This window comes from Macrobrachium nipponense, chromosome 6 (genome assembly GCF_015104395.2).
Source record: "Macrobrachium nipponense isolate FS-2020 chromosome 6, ASM1510439v2, whole genome shotgun sequence".
Classification (NCBI taxonomy): domain Eukaryota; kingdom Metazoa; phylum Arthropoda; class Malacostraca; order Decapoda; family Palaemonidae; genus Macrobrachium; species Macrobrachium nipponense.
The window spans coordinates 103,841,531-103,855,386 of NC_061108.1; the positions used below are offsets into that span (position 1 = coordinate 103,841,531).

The following is a 13,856-nucleotide window of genomic DNA, read 5'->3' on the forward strand; positions in this document are numbered from 1 at the left end:
CCCCTACTTCTTGCTTACACCGGGATGAACAAGGAAATAAAAGGAACTTGATGGAGTCTACTCCAGAGTTCAAATCTGAGAGACTGTTTTTGGTTCAATATTAGAATCTTACCAAACATATGTCAATCTGTTTTTGGTTCAATATTAGAATCTTACCAAACATATGTCAATCTGTTCAGGATGGATAGCGCCAAGAAGTTTGAACGCCTCTCCAGTGCTGCTGTTTTGGGAACAACCAGTTCAGCTTGAACTAGTCATCTTCGGTGTCATGTTATCACCCTAGAAGTCTCTCTTTGGGACAGCCCTCTCTTCATTAGAGAATGAAGGAGGTCTGCTTCCATTCCTTATTCTTGTCTTTCAAATGGATAAAAATTAGGCTGGAGTGCGATATACAGGAATCTATGAATAAACTAGTATGTTCTCGCGACATGTGTCTGTTATCAGATCCGCCGTCAGAGTAATAGGCATATATCTGTAAGTTAATTCTTCTGGTATGTGACCAAGATGAATAGTACCTTCTCTTAATTAACATGAAACTCAGGACAGCCTTTCAGGCCTCCCAAGAGTATATCTGGTTTTGATTTTTAGATGACTAGTGGTATTGTTTGCCAACAACACCACAACATTTGCTTTATCACTGAACAAGAGGGCTTCTTTCCCTCTTGATACTCGAGTGTATCTTTTTTGCACTCAGTGGTTCTAAGCTGAATGCATTCCAACATAGAATGCACTACCAGGCAACTCAGTACATATAGAGTTGAGCAAGGAGCAGAGTACTACCTTCTCTCTGAGATTCTGTTCGTCTTAGTATAGCTTCTCTTCTGTCGAGGATTAACTACCAATTTGAATCTCTCTGCCTGGCCATCACAGACTTAGGTCTCTGGTTGGCTCGGAATTCTTGCAAAAGGCCCATGTCTCTTACTTCACATTTGTAGTTGTGAGAATTTTCAGACAGAGATATATCTCATTAGAGTCATTAGCATCTTTCTGTTTACCCTATGGTATAACAGAATTCTGTAGTCTTCTGTTTCATTGCACCTGCCCCATTGGCCGCTGCGATGACGCAGAATGATTTTCTTCAGACAATTTGAGTTTTGTCTTTTAATATGCAATTTCTAATTTGTAAGGTGTTCAATTATTCTTTGTTCACCCCGAATTGAAAATGAATTACAGAAGGCTTCGCCTGTCCCCCACCCAACTAGCTCTGCTTCCAGAGTAGATAGAAAAGTTCCTCCCTGATCCAACCCACAAGAAGCAGTTCTTCAGGCAGTAATCCCTGTGTTTTCGCAACTGAAAGACTCGCCGCCTTCATTGCAAGCACCAACTTTCTCACAGAGCACCAATGAAATAGTGGAATAACTTTTTCAGTCCTCTGTAAAACAACAGGGATTAGAGCTGTCATCGATGGGAGACGTTTTCTATGATCAGAATTGTAAGAGTTCACTTCTTCTGATTCAGCTGTGAAGATGTAGGCCCACATTCACCTTAGTCATTCACTAAGTAATATTGTTTCTCCTTAGTTGAGATTCAACTGCTGATGAGAAACTTTTCTGTCTTGCCCTCACAGGGATCTCAGTCTCTAGAAAGCATTCGACCCTGGTCTAATGTGCACATACCTGGCAAGAATTATCATCTCGTCTCTCAATATCGTTAGTGAAGAAGATAGATGATTTGCATGGTTTGTTCTCAACATCACCCTTCAAAAGGCGGGTGCCATGTTTGGAATCCGTCTCGGATGCACAATCATTCTGCATCTGTTGATGAGTCCGAATTCTTCATGATCTGAGCTTTGGACTTTGTATTGGTTGATCCAGATTAGTCATTACTTTTGTTCTATTGGTGTGTTGCTGTACCTACGAAGGATCGACACCCTTCATTGAGTGCCGATACCTTTATCCATTGCTGATTTCCAATGCAGAAGTGTCTAATGAAACGTTTTCCTCTGAGTCCTTTGAGATTGTGAAGAACTCCTCTGCAGTTGGATACGTCCACTGTATGGTCTTTTAGAGAGCAAGTAGTGCCAGTGGCTTGGTATTTTTCATCACTCTGAAGAATATGTCACACTGGAAGATAGATGTGGTCTCATTACAACAACATTTATATCTTTCTTCCTTTGGGTCTGCCAACAGGTCCTTGGAACCTCTTTTCCTTGAACTGGTGGTGGATGCTCACAAGTTGTGTTTGCTTACACGGCTCCTTCAAGAGGACAAGTTGCATCTCGCCTGTGGTGTGCAGTAAGAAGGATGCAAGAGTGACTGGCCTCTCCACCTTCCCATCGTCCTTCTGCTCCTTCCTTCAGGTATAGGATGGGACACGAACTTACACTTCCTGGTTGGGCATTGATGCAGTAAACTTGCACATCAAGTTTTTATATTTTTCTTATCAGAATCATAGAAGCAATCCTGCTTCTTCCTCTAGCAAGGGGAGGAAGGAGACTGGCAATGATGCAAACCCTTCCCAGAATTTTGCATTAATGCCTCCAACTCTAAATATTTTTCCCAGCTCTTTTTCTGATGAGTTATGAATCCTCACTTATTTCAACAAGGCCCAGAAGTCCTGACTCTTGATCATGCAGCTCCTATACTCCGATCAAGTTGTCAGAGGCAGGGCACTCCTTGCTCTCATGACCAAGAGGAATAGCCCAGGTGTGCCGAACTCCAGTTAGTTCTAGAGGCTCACTCACATTCCTCCCACCAATCAGCACGTCTTCCTAATGTAAAAGTCTGAGGGTTTGTATATCAAGTAGGAACAAATCACAATTTTTTAAAGTAAATTGTATTTTTCCTAACTATACAAACCTGAGGTCCTTTACATGAATGCCCACCTCATGCCACCCCTCAATCTGAAACTTGGGCTGAAAAGCAGAGTGGAGTGTTTACATCCAGGCTTGGGTGCCTACCTGCCTACTCGACGATAGTTACTACTTAACCACCTTGTTCAAGAATTTAACGACTGTATTCCAGCCTACGTTGAAAGTAATTCCTAATGTAAAGGACCTCAGGTTTGTATAGTTAGGAAAGATACAATTTACTTTAAAAAATTGTGAAATTAGGTTTTGAAGAAAAAAAATGCATGCATTATTGAATGTGTTTCCCTCCCTATCAGTGGTATTCACTGGACACCAATAGAAAACAGAAAAAGAAAAGTAAGCTTAACTGAATCTCCCATCCATCAAAGGTAGGCTTGCTTATTCATTAGACACCTATCAAAGATTTCAAGTGTATTTATATAAGTCTCTCCCTCTCCATCTAAAGTATTCATCAGACTCCAGTCATAGGCGTAGACCTAGTTATGATTCCTGGTTCCACAATATCATGACAAGGCACTAGAATTCAACATTCACAAATGAACGTTGCTCAGCAACATTTACACTACTGTATTGTCTTCGCTCTTGTGGTGCTTCAAGGAGTTCCACTTCTAGGCCCATTATCTAAACTTATCCATTCTCTAAATAATTTGGTTCATCTGTGTATGATTCTCTCTGGTATATTAAGCTTTCTTGATATCTCTGTAACAAGAACTTGCACCAAATGCAGTGCAATAATTGTCTCTCCCTGAACAAGGGATGTTTCTTTGATTGTTAAATGACACATTGACATTCAATTCCCTCCCACATCACAACATCGAAAACAATAGTGAGGTCACATGGTTCTCACTGTTAAGTTTAGTATCTTCTTTTTTTTTTTCATCTTTGAAATCATATTGGGAGTTTCCAGTATTTTCCGTAAAATTTAACAAATGGAATTATTCAGCTACCTTCAACTTAATAGTATTGAAATGATAATATAAGGACAATGTTGATGCATTTCAGTGTGTCAGTGGTTGTGATATTACTTTTTTTTATCACTTCGTTTCGTTCACATCAATTTTGCCATATGGAAAATAGTTTTACGCAATAATATAACATGATATTCTAAAGATATCAGTGACTTTTGTACATCATTACATAAGATTTCTTCCATCTGTGTGAGGAAAAATAGATTAATAAGGCATGAATCATGCATCAGGCAGGTGAATGAAAAATGATGAAGCTCTGGCAATTTTAATTTGCGAGTGTGTACCTATGCTTCCCCAAAAGTGGGTAGGCCCAGTTACTTACTCCAAACAAGCGAGTGCTACGGCAAATTTGAAACTTAAGCTGCCATGAAAGTTAGGAACTATAGCAATGTAATTAATGGTAAGTATACTGTACAAAATTTTTTTTTTCTTATAAAAATGTCTTTTTCATAGCTATATAACTAAACGCATCACGGGGTTAGAGCACGGTCGCTGATCAGCTTCGACCTCATCTTTGATTTAGAGCCCAGATGCTACAGATTCCTTGCATATAAAGTTTTTGATTGTTTTGAACCAGTTTCCAGCTGACACCAGAAGATTTATCACAATGTTAAAGCCTCAGGTTTGTTAGCTATGAAAAATAAAAATTAATTAAAGATTTGCAGTTTTTATAACAAAAGTTAATGGTACCGATAATTGATTTTTATCATCTTTCCATCTTGTGTTTTCACCCACTGGTATGTCAGTTTTGCTGGGATAAGTATGTGAAAGATTAGTAGTGTAGGTGGGTGAGCGTGGGTATCCTCACTATGAAATGGGCAGTAGTAAGAGGTTTGTGTAAGTATACCCCCCTCAGCTGACAGAGGTTATTACATACCAATAAGTAAGGCAGTTTAGAAGTAAACACATTGTGCAACTGCATTGGTTGGCAAAGTTAAGGAATCTGTGAAGTCATGTTTTGCATTTACAAAGCTTGAAAATTGTATTAAAAAATTTACCTTTTTTTGCAGGAATTAAGGAAGAAAATCACTGGCAAGGAATTTTGTACATGAGGAAAATTTGGGCGAATATAAAGCCCTCATCAGAAGATAGATTTATAATCGTAAAATTTTTCCTGTCAAATTCCTGTGATAAGTCTGCTGATGGGTTAGCAAGATCTGTTTGCAAGGGTTTGCATATTCCGTATTGTTTTGACATGGTGGAAAAGGTCCTTGACATTCTGAAGGACTTGTTAAGAAGAAAGGAGGTGGTAAGAGGTAGGTTTGATAAATATTTTTCTTATAGCATTTTGGTATTAGATGTTATCAGCTATGTGTCTTTCTTTTTAGATTCAACTACAGCAAAGTAGTGCAGTAACAACTGAGCATTACTAACAAAACAACTCAAAATGCAATAAGAACCATGATTAGGTGTTGTGCTTTACGTTCTTAGGCTATAGTAATGATAAGTTGTAAAGTATTTTTAGATGGAAATGAAATATTTTATGTATGCAACTTACCAAGTAGTTACACAGCTATAGTTTCTAAAACCGTCGGCAGCTAGAATTTTTGAAATTCGCGGAAGCGCTAGTTTGTTTTGGTCAGGTGATACCCCCTGCCCTCTATCAGGGAGTGAGGAACCAACACCATCCAAAAATCAGTTGTTTCTGCTGGCTGGTACTGTCAACACAGTTTCAGTAGCAGCCGAATTTTTGGAATTCTTTGCTGTCGCTCATTGTTGAAGTTGTTTGGTGAAGTACTCTGAATATTGGAAGTTTTGTTTTCGGTGATAGCTATTTAGGAATTGAAATAGTTTTAAATATTTTTGCACCGAAATTCACTAGTTTTGAATTGGTCTACATAATGTCAGACACTAGTTCATCTGGGATTAGGTATTGTAGTAAAGGCTGCAATACTAGGATCGCTAAAGCGGGTAATGATCCACATTCAATTTGCACAGGTTGTAGGGGACAGACTTGTACATCAGATCAAACTTGTTGGGAGTGTATTAATTGGGATCAAAGAACTTGGAAGATCTTGACTAGTTACACGAACAAGTTAGAGAGAGATAAAAAGAGAAAAGCGGCTTTTAGAGCTAAAGCAAAAAGCTTAATTAGTCAGGAATTGTCTAATGATAATTTGTCTCTTTCTGAACCTTCCCCTCCACCTATCATTCCCAGTCCTAATCTTGGCTCTCTCACACCTGTACCCGATGCTGTAGCCAATTTAGAGGCAAGAGTCGATCAGAAATTTTTGGTCATGCTCAAAGCAATGGAGAAATTAGGAGCGTCCGTGAAAACCCTAATGTACAAGGTAAGTGGTGAAGTGTGTACAAGTCTAAGTGTGGTGGAAGAGGTGGCTGTTCGGCCCACTGATTCTCCTAGGCAAAGTTCCCTGTCAAACTCCCCAGAACCTGGGAGGAGGCATACTGGTAGCCCAAGGGAGGTTAGTGGGGTCTGTCCACGAGCAGTCGCCCCCTTAGGAGATTCTGTTGTCAAATCCCAGATCGCAACAGAGCGCCATTGGAAAGGCGTCTCTAAAGGAGTACCGCTGTCGTCTAGTGCTTCCAGCTCCGGGAAGTCCTCTCCCAGGCACCAGTGGGGATTCCATGACGAGTCCCGTCCGTTGAATAGGAGGGCTCGTAAGTTGTCTCCCTCTCCAGTCCCCTGTAAAAAGGCTAGCCTTTTACGGAAGGAACAGCCTTCGTGTAGTTTTTGGGACACTCCAGAGAGATTCCTTCAGGATACGGCAGGAGAGGGACGATGTAGTGAGAGGATCACATCCTCTAAGTCGAAGTCGTCGTCGAGAAAGTCTTCCTCTAGCAGACGTTCAGAGGTGAAGAGTACGGGGAAAAGGAGACTTCCGGAGATGTCTTCAGCTCCGGTCCGCACCTGTAATACTGAAGGACAGGTAAGACTGCCATCAGTCCCTCCTGTAATTCTCGAGACTCCTGGGAGAAATCTTCAGCATTCGGAGCATGAGAACCTGCCGACTCCCGAGCGCCCATTGGCGCCACAGTTTGCCCGCCCGCCAGAGCAGCCTTTGGCGCCCGGAACTTCCGCGGCGATGCTAGAACAACCTTTGGCTCCCAAGCGTCCATTGGCGCCCAGGAATACAGTTGCAATCGAGCGTCCACTAGTTCCCGAGCGCCCACTAGCGCCTGAGAATCCATGAGCAACTGAGTGTCCAAGAGCGCCCGAGCATCCGCTAGCACCCGAGCCCCCGTAGCGCCCGAGCATTCACAAGTATATATGCAACCAAGTGCACAGAGGGACCAGTCTGAAGCGCTCAGACAGTCTATGTCATCAATTTCAGCTTCAGGCCTACCGACAGGACTTCAGGTGTTGGCTGCCCCCGATCATTCTCTGTCAGCCATCCAGAATAAGTCAGACATTATTTTGGGCTTCATTCAATCTGCGGCACCCCCGATCCTACCTGTAGAGACCTTATCACCTATTTCTTCAGCCGAAGAAAAAGAGAAAGGAGAAGAGGAGGATAAAGAGTCTTCTCTCACTGCCTACAAAGCCTTGCATTTTTACTTTGTAGACAATTTTTCAGATTCATTTTTGCCAGTAACCCCCACATCTCCAGTGTCTTCTTACATGAGGGACAACCAGGAAGACTCCAGAAAATTACCGAAACTAGTACTGTCTTTTTCGGCTCTAAAGGCGTTAAAGGAAATTAACCTTTGGCTCGAGGATAAGAGGGATCAGGGCAAAGTCAACTTCTGCTTCCCTCCTTCTCGTCTTTCAACTAGGAGACACTTGTGTTATGAAACCGGAGAAGCTCTCTCTTTGGGTGTGTCTGCCTCCGCCCAGGGAGACTTCTCCGCGCTTATTGACTCTGCGAGAAGATTGGCTTTCAACTCAGCCAAGATAATGTTTACGGCGTCAGAATTAGACCACCTCATTAAGAATATCTTTAAGGCATTCGAAGTTTTTAGTTTCTCCTGGACTGGACAGTAGGAGCCTTGGGACGTAAACCGAAGAGGTATTCAATGTTGAGTGAGGAAGCTTTTACAGACATTTCGGGAGTGATATCCTGTTTAGATAAGGGGATTAGAGACGGTTCCGCAGAGCTAGCCTCTCTTCATGTTAGGTATCCTAAAGAAGAGAGAACTATGGTGTTCTTTTACATCCAAGGGAGTATCTCGTACCCAAAAGTCTGCCTTGTTGTATTCGCCCTTGGATAAGAAGCACCTGTTTCCAGAAGAGACAGTAGTGCTAGTTGCCTCCGAATTGCAGAAGAAAGCAACACAGGATCTTCTCTCGCATTCCACTAAACGGACTAGAGAAAATATCCCTAGTGTACGCCCCTCGCCAGCCAGCCGAGGACAACCCTTTCGGGGCAGGGGATTCGGTAGATATTTCCTAAGATCAAGAGTAGAACAACCCCTCAACCAAGAAGTAGTGTATCAGTCCTTCATGCACCAGTAGGAGCAAGGATCCATCAGTTTTGGGAAGAATGGGAAGCAAGAGGGGCGGAACCTTGGATCGTAAAGGTTTTAAGAGAAGGATACGATATTCCGTTCAAGAGAAAGCCACCGTTATCAGGCTCTCCGATAGCTTTGACAGCTTACTCAGAAAATTCAAAGAACTTCATCTCCCTATCGGAAGAGGTTTTGTCTCTCTTGCAAAAGAAAGCAATAGAGTTAGTAGAGGAGCCACTAACACCAGGGTTTTACCATCTTCTGTTCGTTGTCCCCAAATCTTTGGGGGGATGGAGACCCGTATTGGACGTAAGCTCTCTGAACCTTTATGTGCAATGTGCAAAAAACAAAGTTCAAGATGGAGACGAATCAGTCTGTCCTTTCATCAATCCGGCAAGTGGATTTGATTATCTCCATCGATATGGAGGACGCATATTTTCACATCCCAATACAGTGGTCCCCCCCGTATTCGCGGGGGATGCGTACCAGACCCCCCCGCGAATGTTTGGAACCCCCCTCTAAAAATGCTCATAAACTATCCTGAACATGCAAACACCAAAGTATCCCTTAAAGACCATCCTTCATCAAATATACATAAAATATCCTGTTATGGTTCATATTAATCTTTTAAATATTATTAATACTGTTTTAAAGTAAATCTTACATTTTATGTTTATACATAAATACATACTATGTACGTACTGAATGACTTAGTTACGTATGTGAAAATAATTCAGTCCCCCCATAAGTATTCAGTCTTGCACGTTTTCTTTCATACTGTTACTATTTGAGACATCCATTTTCTTTTTACAAGGGAACAATGGAATGTGAAATCACAAATACCAAATGTCTACTTAAAGTATTATCCTACATCAAATATACCATTTAATTGGTATTATTAATATCATTTTAAAGTAATCTTAAACATTTTACCATTAGAAATATATAAACAGGCAATAGCAGAGAGAGAGATAGAGAGAGAGAGAATGTTATTGTTACTGTTTAATCTCATTAAACGTAATATTATTTGTAAACTAGTAGTGTATATTATTATTTTACCATAAAATGTAGTAATGTCCTTAAAGATATACTTATACATACACTTCCAGCCCAAACAGAGGGCGAGAGTTACCACTAGCGCATGCTAGTATCTCGTGTGGAGAGAGATTAGAGAGAGAGAGAAGAGGGAGAGATGAAGAGCGAGAGAGAGAGAGAGAGAGAGAGAGAGAGAGAGGGTTGTCCTTATTTAAAAGAGTAAAATGGATAGATTATTGTACTTCTTTAAAATACTATCACATGTGAATTTTGAGATTAGTTATATTATTATTATTATTATGCGAAAATATTAATAAACATACACATGTACCATAGAAATGATCTCATATATATCAGCAAAAGAGAAAGAGAGAGAGAATCTCAATGATCTGTAGATGGCAACACGATTTGACAGTTGGAATCCAGCCAACCAAGCTGGCTAAGTGTTCAAAAAACAAGACACGGGGTTACATAATTCTTTTTATTTATAAACTAAAATCTTGCTAATTCACTTTAGTATTTTCTTTAATGAATTTATATTATTGCTGTTTACATTAATATTGATATTTGAAAATTAGTAAATCATCATCCAAAAAAACATACATCGCTTTAAGAGAGAGAGAGAGAGGAGAGAAGAGAGACGAGAGAGAGAGAGAGAGAGAGAAGAGAGATTATCGTAGTATTTGTAAAATACTTTCACATATGATTTTTGTAATTGCAGTTATTATTATTATTATTATTATTATTATTATTGAAAATATTAATAAACATATTACGCATATATGTACCATAAAAATCTCTCATCTCGGTAAAAGAGAGAGAGAGAGAGAAGAGGAGAGAGACGAATGAGAGAGATGAGAGGAAGCGAGAGAGAGAGAGATAGAGAGAGTGTGAGAGAGAGAGAGAGAGTGAAATTTCATGCCCACTTGATGGCAGCAACAAATCAGCTCCTTCCCCCTCCGGTCACTTAACTTTATACATATAACTGAGTTTTAGTCCCTGGAGTTAGAGAAAGAATCTGACTGGGATTTCCTTCATTCTTCCATAATTTTTTAAATTTATGAGCTAAAATCTTACTAATTCACTATGGTATTTACTTTAATGAATTGATATTATTACTGTATAAATTAATATTAATATTTGAAAATAGTAAATCATTTATTTATCATACAAAAAAACATACATCTTTGTAGTAGAGAGAGAGAGAGAGAGAGAGAGAGAGAGAGAGAGAGAATTATTATTTTTATTATGTGATATTTAAGCTTATTAAACTTACTAATACAGTATTAATCAAAATTAATATTTGAAAATTAGTAAATCATTTTTGTATCATAAAAATGTATTTAGTCATGAAAATAAACATCAAAATAGATTAATTAGTGATTATTTTCGTCGGAAAATTCCGCGAATGGGCGAGTCCGTTTGCGAATAATTTCTAGATAGGTTCCAAAGAAAAATCTGCGAATGTGTGAGTCCGCGAATCAGGAGAACTCGAATACGGGGGGAACACTGTACACCAAAACTCAAAGAGGTTTCTGCGTTTTGTCTTCAGGGACAAAATATACCAGTTCAGAGCGCTGTGTTTCGGGCTTTCGACCGCACCACAAGTGTTCACCCGAGTGCTAGCTCCCATTGCGAAATGGTTACATCTAGTCGGGATATAGTCGGGATAAGGATATCCCTTTACTTGGACGATTGGCTTCTCCGGTCACAAACAAAGGAGAGGTGCACGGAGGACCTTCAGAAAACTCTGACTTTAGCTCTGGATCTAGGACTGTTAACCCTTAAACGCCTATTGGACGTATTTTACGTCGAGATAAATTGTCTGTCGGGTGCCGACTGGACGTAATTTACATCGACATAGAAAAGTTTTTTTTTAAATTCACGGAAAAATACTTATAGGCCTACCAGCCGAAAACTATTGAATCACGCCCCTTGGGGGATGCTGGGAGCTCACGGATCAAGGTGTTGTTTTGTTTAGAAGCGTGACCCAGGTGCGCATGCGCGAAATGCCTTCTTCTCGCATCAGTCAGCATCTGCGACGCGTTGTCCGAGAGCGATCTTTTGTCGCAATCGAGTTTTCCTGAACTTGTGCGAGAGTTTGAATATTTGTGGTGGTACAGGACATACATAGAGATGTCTCAACGACGTATAGACCGCGAAAGGCACGTTTTACCTGTCGAAAGGGATCGTGTAAGACGTATTTTGGACTTGGATGCTGGTGAAAGACCAAGCACCCAGGATGACCTGGCGCCTCAACGCCTCCAACCAAGGGACATAGAGGAGTACTTATCGGAGCTTGATCGGGAGTATGTCGCAAGTCCTCATTTTGATGGCGGTTGGTCATCTAGTGATGAGGACATCAGTCCCGATGTCAGTGATGATGAATATTTGCCCCCAATTTCCGTTTGAGGCTCACATCCCGAAAGTGAGCTAGAATTTAGTGGTTTTAGCGCTTATGAGGGAGAATCTGAGGAGGGGGAGGATGAGGATATAGGGTCTAGTTTTGTCGCCGATGACAATACAGAAAGCGAGGGCCTAAGTGAGGGAGATGGGCCAGTGGGGGGGTTTCGTGTGCGAAATCGTGTAGAAGGTCGGATCGTCGCGCCAGCCAAGGTGAAGGTCGGTCATCTGAGAGCGACGAGGGGTGGACGAAGGACCCCACCCCACCTAACATGCACCCATTCACGGCAACACCTGGGCTCACCGTACCTGTTCCTCTCACTGCTCTGGGGTTCATCCAGCTGTTCCTTACGCGGGAATTGCTGGAGTACCTGGTAGCAGAGACGGCGGACTTCGCTCGGTACTGCCGTTATGAACTACTCACGACATTGTCGTATCGCTGGCGGGGCTGCAACCTCACGAACATGGCACAGTTTTTGGGGCTCCACATTTATTTTGGTATGATGCCTGCTGCCGACGTCAGGCAATATTGGAGGCGGAATTTTTTTTTAAGTACGCCCAATGTGCCTGGTGTTATGCCCCGTGATACTTTCCTGGCGTTGGACAGGTATTTCAACGCCTTCAACCGAAGGGCCATACCCCGGAATAACCCCGATCGCCTCCTCATAATCCGCCCAGTGTTGGAATACATTCGTGAACGGTGCAGAATTCTCGTGGTTCCTGGAAAGAACCTTTCTTTGGATGAGGGGATGATGCCTTACAAAGGACGTCTAAGCATTAAAGTGTATAACCCCAAGAAGCCGAAGAAATATGGAGTGAAATTTTTTTTTTATTACCGAGTCCAACACTGGATACGTCGTGGACTTCTCGGTGTATTCTGGGGGGGTCTTCTCCACGCTGTGTGACACTGTTTTCAGTCTTGTGGATCGTTTCCATAACCAGGGATACCACCTGTTTATGGATAATTATTATAACTCGGTATCCCTGGCCCAGGAACTGTATGAAGCAGGTGTGCACGTCAGTGGTACCCTTCGGTTGGTGCGTGGGGCCCCGAATGTCCTCAAGAGGTTTGCTAGCCATCCGCAACATCTGGCAAGAGGAGAGACAGAGTGGCGGCGGAAGGGAGCTGTCTTCGTCATCTGTTGGAAGGGGTTTCGACTTGTCCCCATGATTACGAGTCATGAACCCATCCAAGAAGAGATCGTACAGCGGAAGAAGACACGTCGACAGGGCCGAGTTGTGTTCGAGCAGTTTCATGTCGAGCTGCCTACCGTCATTGGGCACTACAATAGGCACATGGGAGGAGTTGATCTCTTTGATCAACTCATCCAGTATTATCACAATTTTTTAAGCAATAAACATGCCACCAACGTAATCTGTTAACAAAAAAAAAGTACAGTAGTACCTCGAGATACGAAAGGCTCTACGTACTTACGAAAAACTCGAGATACGAAAGCCAATGCGAAAAATTTTACTGCTCTACATACGGAAAGTTTTCAAGATACAAAAGGTTGTTGCTGTAAAGTCCCGAGATTCGCCCGGACCACCGAGAACAATTTTAAAACTCCCGCGCCGCCAACTGAGTAAACTCGCCACCATCCTCCCGCTCTCCCATTGGTTCCTGATGCTAGTCACCCCATAAGGTCCTGCTCTCCTATTGTTCAGCATCTACTCCTTGTGCTTTAAGTATTCTATTGGTAAAAGGTTGCTGTAAATTGAAAAACTTATTCATGCAATACATTTAATAAAAAAAAAACATTAGGTAAAGATAGAATAAAGAATAGAAATGAATGGTTATTATACTGTTTGGTAGTTTCATTAGTTGAAGAGAGATACTAATGACAATTTATGGCTTACTGTGTGCTAGGAAAAATGATTGCTTGGCGCTCGTTCGATACTCGTAAGATGGGTAAGAGCTGAATGTAAACAATCGATTGGAAGGTTTGTTTTTTGTTTGTTTGTGTATTATAGTTAATGATTAATTAATAATTATTTGAAATGAGTACATACTGATTATTTATACATTTTATTGGCATATTCTAAGCTTTTAGCTCTTAGGTTTAGATGTCAGAATCATAGACTAGGCTACAGTAGCAACCGCTAACATAGGCTAGGCTTATTGCTAAGGGACATATGCTAAAGTCCTAATATATGCAGTAAAAATGGGGTTGAACATTACATGCAGTTGAATATTACTCAAGTATGTATAGTATTTTGCCTTTTTGGAGTCATTT

At 41.3% G+C, this 13,856-nt stretch overlaps 1 protein-coding gene across 4 annotated transcripts in view; it reads left to right on the forward strand.

Annotated features, from left to right (window-relative positions):
- The window catches only part of LOC135216795 (uncharacterized), a 219,590-nt gene that overhangs the window by 59,061 nt on the left and 146,673 nt on the right, over window positions 1-13,856 (forward strand). For all 4 annotated transcript variants that reach the window (XM_064252280.1, XM_064252282.1, XM_064252283.1 and 1 more), the window contains exon 3: window positions 4,788-5,033. In XM_064252280.1, coding sequence (XP_064108350.1) covers window positions 4,788-5,033 — 246 coding nt within the window. The remainder of the gene's footprint in view (window positions 1-4,787; window positions 5,034-13,856) is intronic.